This window comes from Mustela erminea, chromosome 8, assembly GCF_009829155.1.
Source record: "Mustela erminea isolate mMusErm1 chromosome 8, mMusErm1.Pri, whole genome shotgun sequence".
NCBI lineage: Eukaryota > Metazoa > Chordata > Mammalia > Carnivora > Mustelidae > Mustela > Mustela erminea.
Window position 1 is genome coordinate 36,403,131 of NC_045621.1, and position 21,540 is coordinate 36,424,670.

Here is a 21,540-nt window from a genome sequence, read left to right on the forward strand (position 1 = left end):
TTGGAGAGTCTTGAAAATGAACACCTCGGCTGCAATTTGGATTATTTGGATGGCCACAGAAGCTCAGTAGTTGTTCTGTTTAAGTTGAATAATTATGATTCTTGAAAGTAAAGTTACCAAGAAAAACAAGGAACCAAAGTTTCAATAATGTTGCTATTCATTAAGCTGTATTCCCCTGCTTCAGAATGCACAAGACTGATGTGGAAATGCCAGGGGCAAAACAGCATGCCACGTTCAGTGAAGCTAATTATGACTGATATGTTTGCAGAAAGTCAGGAATAATACAGCAGAATGGACACCACACTCACAGGTTCATTTCATCCATGACTTTGCACTAAAACCAAGCAACAGGGAAAAGGCAGCAATTATCTAGTGAATTTAACCAGTGCTGATGTTTAGGGTCGATCACGCATTAGAACAACTTCCTAATTATTGTACCAATTGTCCACCAACTGCCTTGTGGAAACAGTGGAATCAGGATTCTAGTCTAGATTGTGGGAACCCCAGGTCTGAGCTCTCCCACCACTGTCTTGCTAACCAACTTGGACATAGTCCAGGTTTCTAAACATGATGTCAAAGCAAAAATTATACCAAAGTTAACCAGGTCAGGAAGACTTTATATAGGGCAAAAGGAGAGAATGTAGTCTAAATTCAACTCCCTGCAAACAAAGAGGAGGACAGTTTTTAAGAGCAGAGGTGGTTGTGGTGTTAGTTGGAATTAGCAAAGGAAAAGTAAACTTTCTCATATCTTCATGGTAGGAGACAGTTTTATAACTTAGAGCAAAGGTGCCTATAGAAGTGAGGCTCTTTCCTTCCTATAGAAACGGGGAGATCTGGGTGCTATCTCCAGCTGCCAGGTAAGGGTTTTAATATAAAACCTTCATCCCTGTGAGGAAGAGAGAAATGATCCAAAATACAGATTAAAGAGGAGTAATTCCAGCTTAGTTCAGTGTTCTGAATGAATCTGAGAGGCGATGTTGTCAGTGGCATCTGTGGGCTGAGAAGCAGGAGTTGTTCAATGTTGTGGGATGTACATCTTCTCAACAACAAGGACATTCAAATGATCTTAGAACTATATGAACCCTCTCAATCAAATGCTTTGATACATTTATTTGGTTAATAGTAGACTTTTGTATACCGGTCAAGGATACTTTGATGGGACAATGAATATTTTTGACGTGTACTTTTTCAACATATTCTAAACCTTTGCATATTTGTAAGGTAATAAATGTTTGGATCCAGGGTCCTAGACTCAGTTCCTCTTCCCTTACATGGACTTTCCTGGTCTCCCCTTGGAGATATTAACATCTATGTTCTCTGCACTCATAGGTAAACTTGGTTCAAGAATTATCAGGTAAAATGTATATTTAATTTATTCACCTTCCTTGATGCCTTCTCATACATTTAATCTAAATTACTACCTATGCATTAAAAATGACTAATAATTATGAGATATTTTAGAAACACTAAGACTTCTGTAATCTTAACTACAGTGAAGATTCCAGAAGAATGAGTTTTTGAAATATTAAATTGTACCTGCATGACTTCATTAGATAATTTGCTCATCTGCCGACAATGTTTGTACAAATAGAAAAGGTTTTCAGCAGTGCCATTCCCTGGAGAAAATCTGGTAAACTTAAAGTCATTGGACCTTATCCCCCCCAAAGAGCAGGTGTCCTAGTTATTCATGAGCCAGTCCCTGAAGCTTCAAAATCGTGTAAGAAAGCAAACCAACAGAGAGATAACAATCAGTCTCCAGAGAAGATCCTTCTCACTTGAGTGTTTTTCTCTGTGCATTGCATCAACACCTTCAATGTCTGTTTTCTGTTGATGAGTTCAAAGACTGTGACTTTTTATCTAAATCAAATGCTAATCAATTGAAATAAATCTTGCAAAGGATGCAGGGATCAGAAAGGAGAAGAAAATGATATCGGAGAACTCTTTATCACATGTCAAACCATCTGCAAATGAGCAACTGGTAGAGTGAGATCAGTTAACATTGGAAGAAGAGAAAATCAATGAGTGGGATAACGTGACAAATATTTTCACAAGAGACTGACTTGAGAATCAAAGAATTAAAGGGAGAACTGGCAAAATGGATGAGGCTGCTGCATATAGTACTAACACTGTTTATGATATTGTGGTCAAAGTGCCATGTTAACAGACAATTTTGAAGGGAAAATTACGATCATCCAACCCAATCAACACCTAATCCATTGTTGTCTTATCATACAACTCTTGTTATTTTTTAAATATTGATAAAATGAACTAATTTTTATAAATTTTATGATTTTTCAGATAAATTTCTAGTCAAATACATTAATTGTCTTCATTATTTAATGACATTTACTCTTCTTTATAGTGAATTTACTTCATTTGCCCTTTTTCGGGTTCCTGTCATCCTCACATGATGAAGATGGCATTCAAGTCACTAGGTTTCATTTTCTCCTCTCAAGTAAAGCAAGTAAGTCCTCCCAACTATTTTTTCCCCCTCTCCCAAACAACCATACCAGTCACATACAATCTTCAAGGTTAAAACTTGGATTAGATCTCTACATTTTCTCCCTCCCTCTTTATATATGCCCTTATCCATTCTATGGAAAATATCTCAGACCCAGTGGAAAAACTGAGAAAAGTGCCATTGTTAATATTTTGTATCATGATATGTTTTCTTTATGAAGAATGACTATGATCCACAAGGACTGGTGTGATTAAGTCTGGGATGACAGTTTCACTGGATAACATGTTCTCTGGATACTGAATCACCTTTTTGGATACTTCTTTAATAGTGATTCATATGATGAAACTATAGCTCATTTCCTAACAAGGCTGCAATGAAATCACCACCTTTTTGTCACCTTTGCAAGAAAAAAAGACTAATGGTTTAAAAGAATGCCAGGTCAGCTCACTGACCTGTTGATAATCAGAGAGATGAAGTGTATGTATCTTTTTAATTGCTATTTTGAAGCACTGTTAATTCATTCAGAAAAAAAAAAAAAGTAGAAATTAAAAATCTTCAGGTTATACTGAGTGCATGAGCCAGTAATGAGCACATCAGGTGGGGCCAAGATTTCATAATGCAAAACTGACTTCAACTGGTCCTTTATTTTTTACTTGAATTTGTTGTTGTTGTTTAAATAAATGAGATACATTCTTTATGTGTCTGTATAAATTAAGTGGAAGTACTGGCTACTCAAACTATAAATGAATGAATAAATCTACTCATAGGCATAATCTATCAAGAGTTACTTATTGCATTCTTATGTTATTATTATGTTAAAAATTATAAATTTTTAGGACAAAAAACAATTAAGTGTATTGCTTAACTTATGTTAATACTAAAGTATACAGACAGAAAATTATCAATTCTCCTAGTATCTATGGAAGCAAAATTAAATATTTTAAAATTCCTCTCCTTTTATTTAATACATTTTAATACTTGAAGTATGCTGCAATGTAAAATTTACAAACTAAAAAGGGCACTTTTGGGCACAAATATTTGACACAAATTGATATCCATTACATACACACATACTTTTAAAAATTTATGTATAATATGATAAATAATTAAAAATATATCTCACAAAACTTTAGCGCTCTATTTTATTATATGTTTGTTCCAAAAGAGTTGGCTTTACTTTAACGTTAATAATCTAATAATCTTTGGGAACCTGGGTGGCTTAGTCAGTTAAGAAGCTGGCTTCAGCTTACGTCATGATCCCAGGGTCCTGGGATCGAGCCCTGCATCAGGCTTCCTGCTCAGTGGAGAGCCTGCTTCTCCGTCTCCCTCGGCCTGCCACTCTGCCTAGTGCTCTCTATCTCTCCATCAAATAAACAAATAAAATCTTTTTTAAAAAATCTGATAATCATTTTAAAGAAACTGCTTCTAACTTTTTTAGATACAATCAAGCTATCATTAAAGAAAGTCTAAAAGTCTAATTAAATATGAATAGACCATTATTTATATGAGTTCCAATTTGCCACAGATCAATTTAATTCCTCCAATACAAAGGAAAATTTTTACATTGTTTATAAAGAAAATGATTGATTATGTGAGTCATTTAATAATGGATATTCCATCTTGTTGCACTCGGAATTTGTAACAGCTAACAGAAAATATATATACAGTAAAATGGTAAAACATAAGTTAAAACTCAAGGCTAAGGAAAATAGAAATTATAACAAAAGATCATGGGGCACCTGGAAGGCTCAAATGGCTCTGTGTCTGCCTTTGGCTCAGGTCATGATCCCAGGTCCTGGGATGGAGCCCTGCATGGGGTTCCCTGCTTAGGGGGAAACCTGCCTCTCCCTCTACTGCTCCCCCTGCTTGTGCTTTCTCTCTCCCTCTAAAATAAATAAATAAAATATTTACAAAAGAGAAATTATAGCAAAAGATCAGTATCATGGTTAAAAACAGCACAGATATTCAGGTAATAAACTCCTACATGGTTGTTATAAGTGAACTTTGAATTTGTTTCTGTGCTTTCTGGCAGCTGAAGTGGAGACATGGGCTGTTCTATAGATATTCTATTTCTTGAGGAAAAGTAGAGGAGATATTTAGATGTGGGTGATAGACAAATTCTGCTGCACCAGAAAATGCCAAGAGCTTCTGTGTTTTGGAGCTTATTGTTAGGATTATTTTAAATAAATCCCATGCAATGGGAAGTATAAGAATCAGGAGGTCAGGGTTTTATTACTCACCCCGTCTCTCAATATTTGTATGATTTGAGTAATTCATTTAACTTTTTGTGATTTCAATTTCTTTATCTGTAAAGGAAGGGCGTTGAACAAGGTAACATTTACAGAAGTTCTTTGTAGTTCTAATATCTCATGTTTGCTAGGTTCCCACCTCTCCAGTACAGAAAGAAAACACTTGATCTTTCAAAAAACATATTTTAAAGATTTATTTATTTATTTATTTGACAGAGAGCGATCACAAGTAGACAGAGAGGCAGGCAGAGAGAGAGAGGAAGGGAAGCAGGCTCCCCGCCGAGCAGAGAGCCCGATGTGGGGTAAATTTCTTACTAAGGAAGAAATTGTTTTAAGAAGTTGCTTTTAAACAGTTGGTTAAAGAAGTTAGGGGTCATCTGTCAATCTCAATCAAATAAAAGAACTGATCAGCTTGGTTAGCCAGAGAGCAGTCTCTTAGGAAATGAGGAGAAACTAGAGTTAACATGTGCTCAGTATCTACCTCCCAGTATGCTTGCCTCCATCTGCAATGCCACCTGCCCCCAGTATGACATGTAAGGAGGAGAGAAACTCTGTCTTACCCTATCTCAGAATCTTGAAGGTGTCAGAAGTGAGTGTCCGATCAATAATTGTCACTAGTCTTCCTTTTCTTCTGTTGACATGCTACCAGAATCACTGTGCAGAATTAGAAGCATCTAATGTGGAGTTTGAGGTCTAATGTGATTGCCTTATCTTGAAAAGGGTGTGCAGTTAAAATAACCTTTAAGGGGCACCTGGGTGGCTCAGTGGGTTAAAGCCTCTGCTTTCGGCTCAGGTCATGATCCCAGGGTCCTGGGATCGAGCCCCGCATCAGGCTCTCTGCTCAGCAGGGAGCCTATTTCCTCCTCTCTCTCTGCCTGCCTCTCTGCCTACTTGTGATCTCTGTCTGTCAAATGAATAAATAAAAAATCTAAAAAATCTAAAAATAAATAAATAAAATAAAATAAAATAAAATAACCTTTAAAAATTCCTTAAGAAATTTATAAATTATGGCATGTTGACTTTTGCAAAAAAGTCTTATAACATTATTTGTGTGTGTATGTACTATGTGGAAATATATAATATGTAATAAAAATACAAATAAATATACGCTTACCATGTTTTTAATAATGAGAAAGAGCCGGAGAATGAAATATTTTTAAAAAAGGAAAATAAACGTATAGCATTGAATTTGCATGGGTTAAATGTGCTTATGGTATGCCATTATAGCATAAATAGCAGCAGCTCTGGAGGACTGTAAAATGGGCAAGGTGTGAATTGACATCAGGATGAGTATGATTTCCCATTCACACTCCATGTCCTCAGGAGGAGAGACCTGCAGGCCACAGTATTCATTATTATCTGGATCTGGTGCATAGGGCCTGCTTCCTGACTGCTTCAACTAGTCGAGGTGAGTTCCATCTCTCCCTTTCTCCAATCCCATCCTCATATCACTGGATGTTAGTGATGAGGATCTTTCGAAGTCCAAAGCAAAGAAAGAATTCTGTTAGATCAGGCAAAATATGCTAGGTTTTACTGCAGTTTCAAACAACTCCAAAATCCCGGAGAATTAAAATCTCAAATGTCTATGTCCTGCTCATGTTATGTATCTATCATGGATTGGCTGAGAGCTCTGCTTCAAGCTGTGGTCACTCTAAAACTCAGGCTGGTGGAGCATGCACTATGTGAAATCTGTTATTCACTATGGCAGAAAGCAGGAGAAATGAAGCAATCATAAATGCCCTCTTTAATACTTCCATTTGGAAAAGACACATGTCCCTTCTACATACTTAAAATTGGCCCAAGCAAGTTATATAGCCCAAGCTATATGGCCATAGCTTGCACCAAAGACATAAGCAACTGGAATCCTACCCCATGCTTAGGAACACAGCTAGAAATATTTGCTGAAGACCATTAATGACCATTGCAACAAACAGATGCACCAAAGAGTGAATTCTGTAAGGCCACCAGTTCTACTCTGAACTGCTTTCATGGTCATTTTTTTTTAAAGATTTTATTTTATTTTTTAAATTTTTCTGAAAGACAGAGTACAAGCAGGGGGAGGGGCAGAGGGAGAGAGAGAATCCCAGACAGACTTCCTGCTAAGCATGGAGCTAACATGGGGCTCTATCTCACACCCTGAGATCATGACCTGAGCCAAAACCAAGAGTCTAATCCTTAATCAACTGAGCCACCCAAGTGCCCCCTGGTCTTATGTTCTTAAATAAACTTCAGGAACTGGGTCATTATGTCAGTTCAGCTACAATGAATGACTCATATATAGCAGTGGAGAAGCAAATCATCCTGTCACTTTTCCCTTTTATTTAAGAAAAAAAGGAGAGAGAGAAAAAGAGAAAGGGAGAGAGAGAGAGAGAGGGTACTCTTAGTATAATCTCAAGTGCCATTTCAGAGCTAGCATGATGAATTTTTTAGTTAAATTAACGCCTGTGGTGACCCTCAAAGATTCCATTTTCAAATCCCCAGAACCTGTGCATATGTTGTTATATGGCAAAGTAGAATCAAGTTTCAAGATGGAATTAAGGTTATTAATCAGCTGACCTTGATGCAGGGAGATTATCCTGAATCATCTGGAAGGATCTAATGTAATTTTTACAATTTTATAATTTTTACAAGTGCAAAAGGGAGGCAGAACAAGAGGTCAGAAACCAGAAAGATGTGATGTGAGAACACAAGCCACCATTGCTGCCTTTGAAGATGGAGGAAAGGTGTCATCAAGAAAATGTTATAAGCAGCCTTTGAAAGTTGGAAAAGGCAAGAAAACAAATTCCTCCATAAAGTCTCCAGAAAAAAATACAGACTTGGTAAGACACTGATTTTATTCCAGTGAGACCCATAGCAGACTTCCAATGTAGAGAACTGTAAGATAATAAATTTATGTTGATCTAAGCCAATAATTTTACAATTTGTTAAAGCAAAATAGAAAAACTAATATAATACCTTTATTTTTTTAAACTAGCTTGTACTTCTAAAACCATGGCTACTCTAAGAGGTTCTGTTAACTATTTCAATAATTTGGCCATGCAATATGTATTTTAAATTAAAGGAATAAAAAGAAGCACACTGGTCTGCATATTATTTCTTTAGAGAGAAATTCTCTCAAACCATAGGTCTAATATGCCATCTCTTCTATTTCCTACAGAGTTTGGCTTGATATGCAGGTAGATTTTTCAGCGCCTGGATTCTTACACCTCTTTGGGAACAGATACAAACTTTTTTTCATTCATGTGCTTGACTCTACTGGCAGTCATGTGCTGGGTTTCCACTGCTTTCTTGTTGTTGTGTCAAAATCTCTTGCAACATCCACCTGTCTTCACAGTTGCTTTTGATTTAGGGATCATAGTTGAATCAAAAAACATTTAACAAAAGAAATGCATGTTGAAATTATATACTATGGTCATGGAGAGCAAGAATAATTTCTTATTCACCATTATATATATATATGCCTCAGTAACTTTCTTAGAAGTTCAAAAATACCTGAAATACATGAAGCCATGTGGCATGAATAAGTGTCTTGGAGGCCTCCAGAGTAGGAAGGTGCATGTATTAGGAAACAGAAAAGGACAATGATGTAGTTTGGCAACCTTCAAACACTGGAATTTAAAAAGCAGTGTTCAATTTCTGATTCTGTCTCTCACTAGTTGTATCATCTTGGACAAGTCATTTAACTTTTCTAAGCCTAAATTTCTTCATCTTAAAAATGGGAAAAAATAATTGCACTGACTTCCAGTTTCCACTGCAGGAAATTCTATTACCCTATACATAATAACAGACTTTTAATAAAAGTTATAAGACATGTTAAAAGCCAATGAGGAAAATAAAAAAAAAAAACAAAACAACAACAACAACAAAACACTTTCAAGGGACAAAGCAACTAACAGAACCAGACTTGACTCTGTCACCAATGTTCAAACTATCTGACAAAGAATTCACAATGATTATTAGTTTAATGACTCTGATGGAAAAAGTACACTGTATGCAAGCTGACATGGGCAATTTCTGTAGAGACATAAAACTATAAGAAAAATCAAATGGGCATGTTAGAAATGCAAACCACTTAATGGAATGAAGAACACCTCTAACAAATTCTTCAGTAGAATCAAGTTAGCTCAGGAAAGAATCAATGAACTTGAGGTTGGCCAATACAAATTACTTAAACTGAAACAAAAGGAGAAAAAATAGAATAAAAAACCAACTAACTAAACAAAAATGGAAGTGAGTATTTAAGAACTGTATTCTGATATATGCACAATTGGAATTCTTGAAGAAAAAGAGAGAATAAGAACAGGGTAGGGAATAAGAGATCATGGATTATTTTTTTTCAGAGTTAATAACAGACACTAAACCACAGATCCTAAGAAGCTCAGACAATACCATGTGGGATAAATACAACACACACACACACCTTGGCAAATTACATTTAAATTGTTCTAAATAAAAGATTAAAAAGAACATTTTGAAGGCAGGCAGGGAAAAAGGTCATGTAACATAGAGAGGAGCAAAAATAAAAATGAGAACAGTTTCTTAGCACAAACCATAAAAACCAAAGGACAATGGAGTGATAGCTTTAAAACAATTAAAGAAAAAGTATCTTGCAAACACAGACAGCTATAGTCCAAACAATATGATTCAAAAAGTAAAGGGAAAATAGCCTTTCTCAGGCAAACAAAAATAGAAAATTCACTGCCAGCAGACATTTCTTATAGGAGAAGTTAAAGGAAGTTTTATTTACAGAAGCTTGGCTTTACACAGATAAAGTGTCAGAAATGGAATACATGAGGGTAAAATGAAATTTATTATTTTCTTATTTCCAATTACTCTAAGAAACAGCTTACTTGTAAAGCAAACATAGTAGCAATAAATAGTGTTTACAGCATACACAAAAACAAAATATATGACAATAGCATGAAGAGAATTTGGATATATACCTGTAGGAGATTTACACTGGGTATGAAGTGGTATATTTTAATTTGAAGGTAAATAATGAAAGCTAGCAATGATATACACAAATTCTTTTTTTAAATACTTATTTATTTAATTTACAGAGAGATAGAGAAAGCATGGAGGAGAGGGATAGAGGAGAGAGAGTGCAAGCAGACTCCATGCGTAGGGCTTGATCCCATGACCCTGAGATCAAGACCCAAGTAGAAATCAAGAGTCGGACATTTAACCAATTAATCCACCCAGACACCCCTATAAATTCTAAACCATAAGGTTATCACAAATTTTTAAAAAAAGAAGTATAAACAAATAAATTAATAAAGATAAAAGGAATCATTAAAAAATTATCAACCCAGTGGAAGGCAGAAAAGAGGAGAAAAGAAACAAATAACAGATAACACAAACAGAAAATAATTAGTCAGTTGGTGAATTTTAATCCAGACTTTCTAGAATCATAATAAATGTAAATGGTCTAAACATACCAATTAAAAGAAAGAGATTATCAGATGGGATTTTTAAAAAGTAAAATACAAAAGCCTATCTATAAGAAACAACTTTCAACATGAAGACTAAGGTTAGGAGAAAAAAGAAGGAAAAAGTTAAGCCAAGAGGAAGCTGCAGTAGCTATTCCAAGGTCATCTAAAGTGTGTTTCATGTCTGAGTTATGTGGGCTATTCCCCAACACTGATTTCAAAAATCTATCATGAAACAGTTGAATTTGGAGGAGTTTATCAAGTATGATAAGCAGAAACAGCTAAAAGTTCACTGCTCCTTATACTTCACACACACTAACTCAAGTCTTCCAGTTTGCCCCAATGTGGGCAAACTTCTAAGTAGTAAAACCGAGATACTGTACTGTGTTCTTTACAACAAATAAAATTTTATTATACTTTCTGTGAACATTATGCTCCTCTCCCTATGGCAGGATAATTAAAAACAAGCTGGGCTTTCTATTGGATGCTTCTGTTCTTTCAAATGCCTTAATTTCATGTGTCTCTTTCAGAAGAATGAGATGTTCATCCGTATCATGCACAACCAAAGGACACTGCTACAATAAAGCCTATAGCAGTACAAGTTAGAAGTAAAAGGGACCTAGAAGAGCAGAATATTCGGGGTATATTCTAAGAGATGACAGAGGAATTGAGCAACATGCTGAGACACTCACAGCCATCACTTTCAGAACAGGACTAAACCCCAGGTCTCCTGCCATCAAATACATCACTGTTTCTTCTTTTTCACTTTACAAGTCTCTGTAGCTGTTGACTCTCATGCACAGAATAAAACCCCATTAAAATGACGAGTACCAGACAAAGCCAACCCCTTGTGAATGAGACAAGCTTTTACAGTTCATTTTTAAAAATTGAGTATTTGGTAGCAGATACATATTCTACCACAGGAACCACATGGAGAGAGAGACCAGAATGTCTTCAGAGTCTCTGTCTCTTCTCCAGATACCTGTTACCCTGAGGCAATGTGGATCTCAGAGTCCTTGGCAGCAGAACTAATTTCCACTTTCTTTCTTTGTAGGAAACAGCACCTCTTGGGCCACATTTCTTTGTGAATTCTGAGTTGGAGAATGTGGTCAAGTCAGAGCTGCTCTTTGAAGAGAGCATGACTTTCAGGATAGAGAATGGTTGTGGCTTATACTTAAGACGTTATCTGTTATTTGTCCCTTCTCCTCTATTTGTTAAGAGTGATAGATTCATCTTTTCTGAGAGTTTCAGATAAAAAGAATACAGAAGTGTAACACTCTTAAATATTTCCTTTTGTATGAAATTCGTACACAGAAGTGTAACACTCTTGAATATTTCCTTTCGTATGAATCTGAAAACAGATAACCTTTCAATAAAAACTTGTTGACAGAAGACCATAGTCTAGTTTACAGTATTGGGTTGTTTGCTCCACTAAAAGAAAGGAAATCCAGTTTTTTTTTTCTTTTTCCCTAGAACTAGCATTCTTAGAGGAAAAGCATTGAGATTTTGGTGAAATGTTGTTAGGTTAATCTTAGGTTTGTTAAAATAAATTCACAGGAAATCTATATCAAAATACCTTGTTTTCTCAAAAGTTCATCTTTGATAATTTTCTCAAAGTGTCATATAAAAACTAAATTACTAAAATAGAATCCAATAGGCAAAACAAAACAAAAAAGTATAAAAATGCAAGTGATTTAGGAAATGAGACAGCCCCTTTCTTAAATTTCAAATTAAACCTTAGATATTTGACAAAGTTGACAAATTATTTCTGTTTACAAAAATAGTATTTTCAGTATTAGTTGATTTTAAAAGATGATCTTGCTTTTAGGCTGCCCCCAGGTGTTCTAAAGATATTAGTGTTCGTCCAAACTGTACACCAAAATCTCTTTTGGAAGGAAGTGTGGATTTTTTAGTCAGTACAAGAAAGAAAGCCTCACCTGAAGCCAGAAGAACTCTGTGGATGACCCAGCTCTGCTACTGTTGTGTGACCTTCTAAATCTAATTATTTTCCTCATTTAATTTCCTTTTGCTTCAAATTTTTCAAGTAAGAAATAGAGATAATTATATCCATCATATTAACTCACCAGGATGTGCTGATCAAACAATTTAATAAACTAATACTTCATAAAATATAAACCTTATTTTATACATACCAGTTACTTATATAATTGGGACTTACAGGGGTAGCTATTGTATTGTAGCACCATGAACTACAGAAACAAAACACGCTGGGTGAGAGTCTTTAGATATTCTTTTATTTTCAAAATGGCTACTTGTGTGACCTTAGCAAATCAAATAAACTTCTTGTAAAATAGATAACTAAAAAAATTTCCCCCTTTTTTATGTTTTCTTCTTGAACTTGAGTACTAGTCGGGACACACTTGGATTCTGGATCTATAATGCAACTAAGATGGGAACATTTTGTCTTTCCATAGCTCAGACCCATGTCTGGAAACACCTTCCAGTTTTGACAGAAAGAACTCTCTACTATAATCCACATAGCTTATTGTGTATTTAAAAATGAAAATATTAACAACTAATTGGAGCTTTCACAGAAGTAATGTAATACAACAGCTTAAAACACAAATAATTCCTTTTTTTAAAAAATGCTTCAAGTATCTAAACTGTATGAATCAAAAACAATTTTGAGATCAATCACTGCAGAACACTGCTTGAATAAAATTTCATCTATATCTTTGGTTCACTGAAAATGTTAAGAAACTGTAAAAGACAACACATGAAAAATTCTATAATTAACTCAATGTATTACTAAATCATTTTGTTTTTCCTACCCAAGTGTTAAACAGAATGTCTTCAACTGCTTTATAATTCTTAAGAGAAAATGATTTATAATCACTGATTTAATTATATTAGATACTGAAAATATTCAGATTTAACACAAATATTGATGGACAACCACTTGATTTTTCTTGATCATTGCCAGTTTCTTGAAAAAAACCTGTAAAACTTCCCAGTCATCAATTCCTTAAGTTCAAAGTTCTTTGGACAAGTGGTATGACTAATATAATAGTTTCACACACTGTTTGGTAATTCTAGTTTATCTTTTGCTTATCAATGCTTCTGGTTTCCAATAAAATATCATGTTTCTTGTATTCATTGAAATAGAGGATCAAATTAGCTATTCTATAAGCTTTAACCGAATATGTCTTATATAAGAAAAGATGTTAATAAAATAGCTGAATTACTACACTGATTTGTGGAAATATGATGTGTTCTGGTAAACAAACAATACTATTCAAATTTCAATGCAATTTGTTGTATCTGCTATTAAACCTATATTAATATTTTAATAAAATACTACAAGACACAGCAATATCATAGCAGTTGGTCAACTCTTTATAAAATCATTTTTACTGAAATGCAATACAAATAATTTTAAGGAATTACTGGCATAATGAATTTTAATATTTTAGAAATTTTTTAATATTTTAGAAAATGTCCCAGTTTTTGAATAGGAATATAGTCCTTACTCAGGCACTGCACCGCAGGCATCTGCAAACCTGTGTGTAAGGCAAGCAAGATCTTTCTTATCTTAGAGGGATGTCTCTATGGGAATGCTGGAATCACAGTTTACCATTTCAATTCCAAAGATCTTAGGCAGTAGAATAGGGGGTGTAGAAAGTAAAGCCCCAGTGGGCTTTCTTTCAAAGTGTCCCACACTTTTACCTAAAAATCAGTGACAGTATTTTTTTTAATTTTAAACCAAAACACACACACACACACACACACACACACACACAATCAAAACAAAACAAAAAGCTTCCTGCAATTCTTATTATCCTTATCAGGCATTAGGGCTAAATGGAAAAACTTCATGGTAGTTTGACCATGTTTGGCCCAGGGTTAGAGATTTTGCACTGGAGAGCAGCTTCAGGCCAGGCATAGAAACCACCAGGGGCCTTTTCAGAACCCTTTGCTGCCCCCACAGAGAAGGGATGCTTAAAGAGGAAATCGCCTGTGGAGCTGGAAAAGCTCTAATTCATTACAGAATATAAATACTTCAAGTCTCTAGATGGCAGCCTTCAACGCGCTTGAAAAGCAGTTTCGTCCTCCTCTGCCACCTCCACTCCACTCTCACCCCCATCTTGGCTACTTGGCAATATAGTATCAGCTACATGTGTGCCCTAGCCTGCGGATGTTGCGTTTTGCTGCTCTCCAAGAAAGCGAGCTGAAAAATGTTTATTCCTGTGCCTCATGATCTCGGCGGGAAGCTGCCTAGATGGGAGCTTGAGGAAAGGGGGAAGGAAGGGATGACAGCATGAGCAACAGGAAGCCCCTCGCCCAGCAGAGGTGGGGCTGTGAGGGCAGGAGCCAGACCCCCGCACCCAGCGGTCTTCAACATTTCCCGCTCTCTGGGTGGATCCTCTGACCTGCACAAAGAACACAAAAGCCACCTGCCCAGCTGAGGGAACACAACCGGTGCTACAACCTCAATTTACCCCTAAACGTTTTGTGGGGGGTTGAAATGTAAAAATCTCAGTTTCTCAAATTCACAAAGGACTGAGTGTGAAGGAGCGCGGAACGAGGGCAAAGCGGGGAGAAGGAGACGCAACCCGGGGAAACGCGCTGCTCTCACCTGGCTTGAGTCGAAGGTGGCGTCCCTGAATTACCCCGTGTGGACCCCAGGCTGGGACGGAGGCAGGGGACGCGCTCGGCCAGCGCAGAGTTGTCTAGGATATGGGAACGGGTGGGACTGGAGCGGCCCAGGTCCTGCTGTCCCAGGTCTCAAATGGGGCTCAGCCTAGATGTCGTCGGGGATTAGGGGCAATTTCACCACCCCACTCCCCGGCCCTTCTCCCCAACCACTTGCCACCCGGGCAACGGCGGACACTCGCTCAGATCCAGATGGATAAGGATGGGGGTACTTTGCCCGAGTCTTGCTCCCTCCTATTCTCATCCCTACCTTGAAGCGGAGCTCCCCTCAAGGCGCGAAACCCGTGCAGGCTGCGTCCACGGAAAGTGCGGTTCCCGGCTCCCGCCGCGGAGAGCAGACCCCGGGCCCGGCCCCAGAAGCTGGCCGGAGCTGGACCCCAACCCCGAGCCGCCCCGACGCGCAGGCCGCACCCAGCTCCGCGCCCTGTGGGGCAGTGGACGGGGGTCACCAGTCCCCAGGGTGGCCAGACCCTACCAAGCGTAGACCCTAACGCCCCGCAAGCTCGAGAGCCACCCGAGGCGCACGGCGGAGTTTGAGGGCCCCTGGGTGGGGCAACGGCGAGAGCAGGTCTTACCTGGGTACGGAGAGAAGGGAGTTGCCATCCATTGTCGATGGGCGCGCAGAGAAGAGGCGGAAAGCGCGGGCGAAGGACGGAAGTCTGTGGCGCGAGGATCTGGTTCCCGGAGCGCACGGACGGGCGCGCGCGGGGACAGAGGCGCGCAGGCTGGGACCGCTGTACAGACACGCTCCGCCCCGGCCGGGAAGCGCTGCGCGCCGCGACCGCTGGAAGATCCCCTGCGGGTCGCCCCGCAGATCTGGCTGGAGCGCGGGGCCAAAGCTGCAGTCCTTTGCCTTGCTCCCGTCCTGCCCTTCTCCACTGAAGCCCCAGGCAAGGTTGCTGCAGGCTCCCTCTGAGCTTTTCCTGCTCAGAAAAAGATGACTCCGACAGAATTTCTCTCTCCCCGCCCCGCCGTAACGTGTCCTTCCCTCTACCTCTAGGGTATAACAGGTCTCAGCCCAGAAGTTGTTCACCCACTTTCCCACATTCACGCTTTACTGGCAATGTCCATATTCCCCACTGGTCGCGCACCAGTCCTCTGGCTGCTTCTCTAGATCTGGGGAGTTTTATGTTACCTTCCGCAATGTTAGTGGCTGGTAACTCCTGGCAATGCAATGCTGTCCTTGATCCCCCAACTATTTTCCTTTTACGTAGACTCTTTCCTGTTTTGGGTTCTCACAATTCATCTAACTCATTTTGCTTAATTTTGACTCACTTATGCCTTGCTTGTTAGAAGCTTGTGTGCACAGATCTCAAAAGCCATGACAGTGGCCATCCATCAGAGACCAGCACCCAGGCCCTGGGAGGAAGGTCTGTAACAAAATTCCTCAGTGCCTGCTTCAGTATCTCCTCGAGCAAAAATGACATTTGTTTTAAGAAGAAAGACATTCGTGGTAGCAAATGACTCTTAAGAGGGTACTACTGACTCTGATCCTTTTTCATTACATGAAACATATATGTAATATATTTATATAAAAGAAAACCATAGAACTCCCACAAATGGGAAGGTGGAGTATTTGTATTTTGCCCTATTCCTCCTGGGCAACTAAAAACTGGAGATTACAAAACAACTATGAGAAAACAAGAAGGTACACAGAGAAGGCAGACAAGCTAGGGACCTTGGGATACAGGGATTGACATTACAGTGACTTCCTGGGTTTTCTTTTTGCCACACATATCCCAGCCTTGGGGCTGAAGAAGCTGGCAAACTGGAAATGTCAATGGGTACAGACAGGAAGAACCTCCTCTTTCTAGCTATAGGACCAGAAAAAAGATAATCTAACAAGACAGAAAATTTATAGACAGTAATGGCTATGCTATGTCAGAACACCAAAGAAAAATTCCCGTAGTCCCACCTTACCTAAACCATCAAAAGACAAGTGGGAAACCCAGATTCTACTATGTCTAGGCTCTAAAGAAGCACCCTCCCCCACAGCCTAGCTGGTGTCCTTGAAGACTAAGTAGGGAGCCAGCCATTTGTAGCCTTGGTGTCAATGAAGCCTGTATTTTCCTGTAGCACAGCAGTAATGAGGCCACTTCCATTCTGCACTGGGGGAGTGTAAGAGGAGGCAGAGTAGAGAGTCAGAAGTTTCACCTTCCCAGAACAAATGCTGAGGAAAACAACTCTCAACAAAATATCCATTATCCAGTGAAAATATTCTTTGGAAATTAAAATGAATCAGAGCATTCTCAGATGAATGAAAAATAAGATAATCAGTCACCAATAGACTTACCCTGAAAGCAGGGCTGAAGAGGGTTCTCTAAATGCCAAGGACATTATAAGGAAGGGATCTTAGAACATCAGGAAGAAAGAACACAATAAACAGTAATATGGTAAATACACAAGAATTTTTTCTCTTCTTGAATTTTCCAAATTATATTTGACAGTTAAAACAAAAATTATAAACATTGTCAGATGTGCCTCTTTAAGAAATATAAAGGATTATTTAGAGAGAGAGATTATTTTAGAGAGAGATAATAAGAAGATGTGCAAGTGGCAGGGAGGGGCAGAGAGAGAGAGAGAGAGAGAGAGAATCTCCAGTAGACTCCCCACTTGAGCATGGAGCCTGACATGGAGTTTGATTCAACAACTGTGAGATCCTGACCTAAGCCATAATTAAGAATCAGATGCTTGACCCACTGGGCCACCCAGGACCCTTGTCAGATGTGTCTCTAAACGTAGAGAAAACATTTTAGACAATTATATTATAAAGGAAAGAAGATAAAGGGACATATGAGATCTTAGATTTCTACATTTTACTCAAACTGGTAAATTGACAACACCAGGAGACTATTATAAGTTATGCATACATCATACAATAGATAGAGAAATCATTAAGAAAAGCTATGTAAATAGATATGCTCAAAACATTCTGGATGAATAAAATTAAAATAATAAGAATGCTAAGCAACCACAGTAAGGCACACAAAAGAAAACAGAAGAAAAAAAGAAAAAAAAAACAATAAAAAACATAAAATGTCAATTTTAATTCCTAATATATTGATGATTACATTAAATATAAAAGGTCTAAACACAAAAAATAAAAGACAAAAAAATGGCAGACTAGATTAAAAACTCACCCAATTATATCATGTCTATAAGGAATTCAAATATGACTACATAAGAAGGTTAAGAGTAAAAATGTAGAAAGAGATATACCATGCAAATATTATTCAAGGGAAAGCATTAGTGACCCTATTAACATTAGATACAGTAGACATTAGAACAAAGAAAATTGCCAGAGAAAGAGAGGGAGATTATATAGGGATAAAAAAGTTTAACCCACAAGAAGGCATAGCAACCCTAAATATGTACACGCCAAACAACAGACCTGTAAAACATGTGAAGCAACAAACTAGTAGAACAGAATGGAGAAACAGGCAAATCCTCAATTACAGTTGCAGACTTCAACCACTCTTTCTTAACAATTGATAAGCTAGACAGAAAATCACCAAGGATATAGAAGGACTTAATGGCATCATAAACCAATAGGATCTAATGGAACTTACAGAACATTGCACCTAAAAATGGTAGAATACATATATTTTTTTAAGAATCTATGGAACCGATGCCAAAATAGACTATAACCTGGAGCACAAAGCAAACATCAACAAATTTAAAAGAATTGAAATCATATCCAATGTGTTCCCCATCTGCAATAGAAGAGAAATCAAGAACATAAAAATAAAAGAAAGATACTCCAAACCTAAAAACTAAATAACACAATTATAAATAATCCATGGGTCAAAGAAGAAGTCTCAAAAAAAATTTAAAACACAATGAATTCGATGAAGTTGAAAATATAACATTATCACAATATGTGGGACATAACTAGCCAGATGAGGAAATTTATCACATTAAATGTACATACTAGAAAGTGAAAAACTCCCAGATCAATAATCTAAGGTCCCACCTTAAGCACTTAGCAAAAAGAAGAACAGAATAAACCTTGATAAAAAACCAAAAAACAAGGGTGGAAATAATAAAGACAGAAGCAGAAATTAATGAAATTCTAACAGAAAAACAAAAATTGAGTGAAACAATTATGCCTCTAAAAAGGTCAGTGAAATTGACTAACTTTTATCAAGATGAACAAAAAGCCAAGAAGGTACAAATCACGAAATTAGTCATTAAATAGGGGGTGTCACCACAGATCCTGCAGTTATCAAAAGGTAAGTAAGAGAATACTATGAACAACTCTGGACACATAAATTTGACACCTCAGATGAAAAGGACCAATTCCTTGAAAAATACAAAATATTTCTTATGTCTTGAATTGTGATCTCAAAAAAAAAAAAAAGTGTTGAATTCCTAATCCTCACTACTTCAGAATGTGAATACATTGGGAAACAGAGCCATTGTAGATTTAAGCAAGTTAAGATGAGGTCACTGGGGTGGGCCCTAATCCAATATGACAGATGTCCTTATAAAAATGGGAAATTTGGACACACACACACAGAGTGAGGATGATATGAAGAGACACAGGGAGAAAGCTGCGTGATGAGGGAAGCAGAGATTGGAATTACATTTCCGTAAGCAAAGGACCGTAAGGCACTATCAGAAACTAGAAAGACCAAGAAAGGATCCTTCTCTGACAAGTTTCAGAGGGACTCTTCCAACATCTCAATTTTGGAGGTCTAGCATCTGGAACTCTATGACAATAAATTTCTGTTCAAAGCCACTCAGTTAGTGGCATTTTGTTATAGAAGCCCTAAGAAACTTAGACACCATATGAAGTGACCGAATGAAACAAATCATTTGAAGAGCTCTATAACTATTAAGGACATTTGCAATAGAAGAAAACCCTTCCTAAAACATTCTCCAGACCCAGATGGTTTCACTGGAGAATTCTGGAGAATTCTGTGATTACTTAGAGAAAAAATTAATACCAGTTCAATGCAGTCTCTTCCAAAAAATAGAAGAGAAGTGAATATTTATGTATTTATTTATTTATTCATTTATTTGTTTTAAGTATGCTCCCACCCAGCATGGAGCCCAACATAGTGTTTGAACTCTCAACCCTGAGATCAACACCTGAGCTGAAATCAAGAGTGGAGCTGAGACCAAGAGTTGAGGTAACATAACCAGACACTCCTCCAACTTATTTATTGAGGTCCATATTCTTTGATAGCAAACCTAGAGAAATGAAAAGAAAACTATGAGGGCACCTGGAAGGCTCAATGGGTTAAAGCCTCTGCCTTTGGCTCAGGTCATGATCCCAGGGTCCAAAGATCAAGCCCCACATCAGGCTCTCCGCTCAGTGGGGAGCCTGCTTCCTCCTCTCTCTGCCTGCCTCTCTGCCTACTTGTGATCTCCCTGTCGAATAAATAAATAAAATCTTAAAAGAGAAAAAGACTATGTACGCATTATTCATGAATATAGATTCAAAAATCCTTACCAAAATAATACACCCATGACCAACTGGGGTTTATTTTAGGGATCCAAGGGTAGTTCAGTATTTGAAACCAATGTAAACTGCCATGTTAACCAATTAAAAAAAAAAAAAAGATCAGCTCAATGAGTGCAGAAAAAGTATCAAATAAAATTGAACAACCATTTATGATAAAGAAAACTCAGAAAAATAGGGACTTCCTCAACTTGATTAAAAACATCTACCAAAACCCTACAGCTAACATTGTACTTATATATATAGTGAAAGACTAAATCACTTCTCTTAGGGCTAGAAACAAGGTAAGCTTTTCAAAGGCAGACTGAGAGCCCCTCAAATTCATTCATTCCCCAGTCCCCAAAATGCCTGCAACTATGTTAGCTTACATTGGGCAAAGCAACCTGAGAGGTGTGATGAGCTCTATTCCACTATACATGCTGGAAGTTCTGGCCAGTGTAATAGGCATAAAAAGGACATAAAAGCATAGACAACGGAAAGGAAGAAATAAAAGTGCTCCTGCCTTCAGAATATGTAATTGGCTCTGCAGAGCCAAGAGCTTAAAAATTTCTGGATTGCAAAATACAAGGTCAACATGCAGAAATCTATTTCTATATACTGGTAATGAGAACATAAACATCAAAATTAAAAATGCAATGCCATTTAAATTTACACAAGAAATGGAACACTTAGCTATGAATCTAATAAAACATATACAGCTCTTATAGCTGAAAATTCAAAATATTGAAAAGAGAAATCAAAGAAACTATAAATAAATTAAGACACATACTGTGCTCTTGAATTAGAAGTTTCAACATGGTAAAAATGTCAGTTCTCCCCAAATTTGTATTCAGGTTTAGCACTGTTCTTGTAAAAATCTCAGTTAGTTTTTTGTGGGGTTTTTTTGTTTGTTTTTGTCTTTTTTTTTTTATATACAGTCAAATATAGACAAGATTATTGTAAAATCTTACAAAGAAAGGCAAAGGAACTGGGATGGCTTAAATTGTTTTTAGTAAAAATAAATCTACTTGAATTCAAGACTTAACATGTTGTTACTCTAATTAAAGCTGTGTTTGTATGGGGGAAAGAAAGGATAGATCAATGGAACAGAATAGAGAAACCAGAAATACACCCACATAAGTATGTGCAACTGATTTTTAACAAATTTGCAAAAGAATTTAATGGAGGAAAGACAGCCTTTTCAACAAATAGTGCTGGAAAAATTGGACATTCCTATGTTAAAAAAGAATGGACCTTAACTAGGTCTTACACCATATACAA

The 21,540-nt window shown here is 37.4% G+C and overlaps 1 protein-coding gene across 5 annotated transcripts in view; it reads right to left on the reverse strand.

Annotated features, from left to right (window-relative positions):
- SPHKAP (SPHK1 interactor, AKAP domain containing) overlaps positions 1–15,969 on the reverse strand; it is a 171,063-nt gene extending 155,094 nt beyond the window's left edge. For all 5 annotated transcript variants that reach the window (XM_032355060.1, XM_032355062.1, XM_032355059.1 and 2 more), the window contains exon 1: positions 15,389–15,969. In XM_032355060.1, coding sequence (XP_032210951.1) covers positions 15,389–15,420 — 32 coding nt within the window. In that variant the 5' untranslated portion in view covers positions 15,421–15,969. The remainder of the gene's footprint in view (positions 1–15,388) is intronic.
- Positions 15,970–21,540: the final 5,571 nt, after the last annotated feature.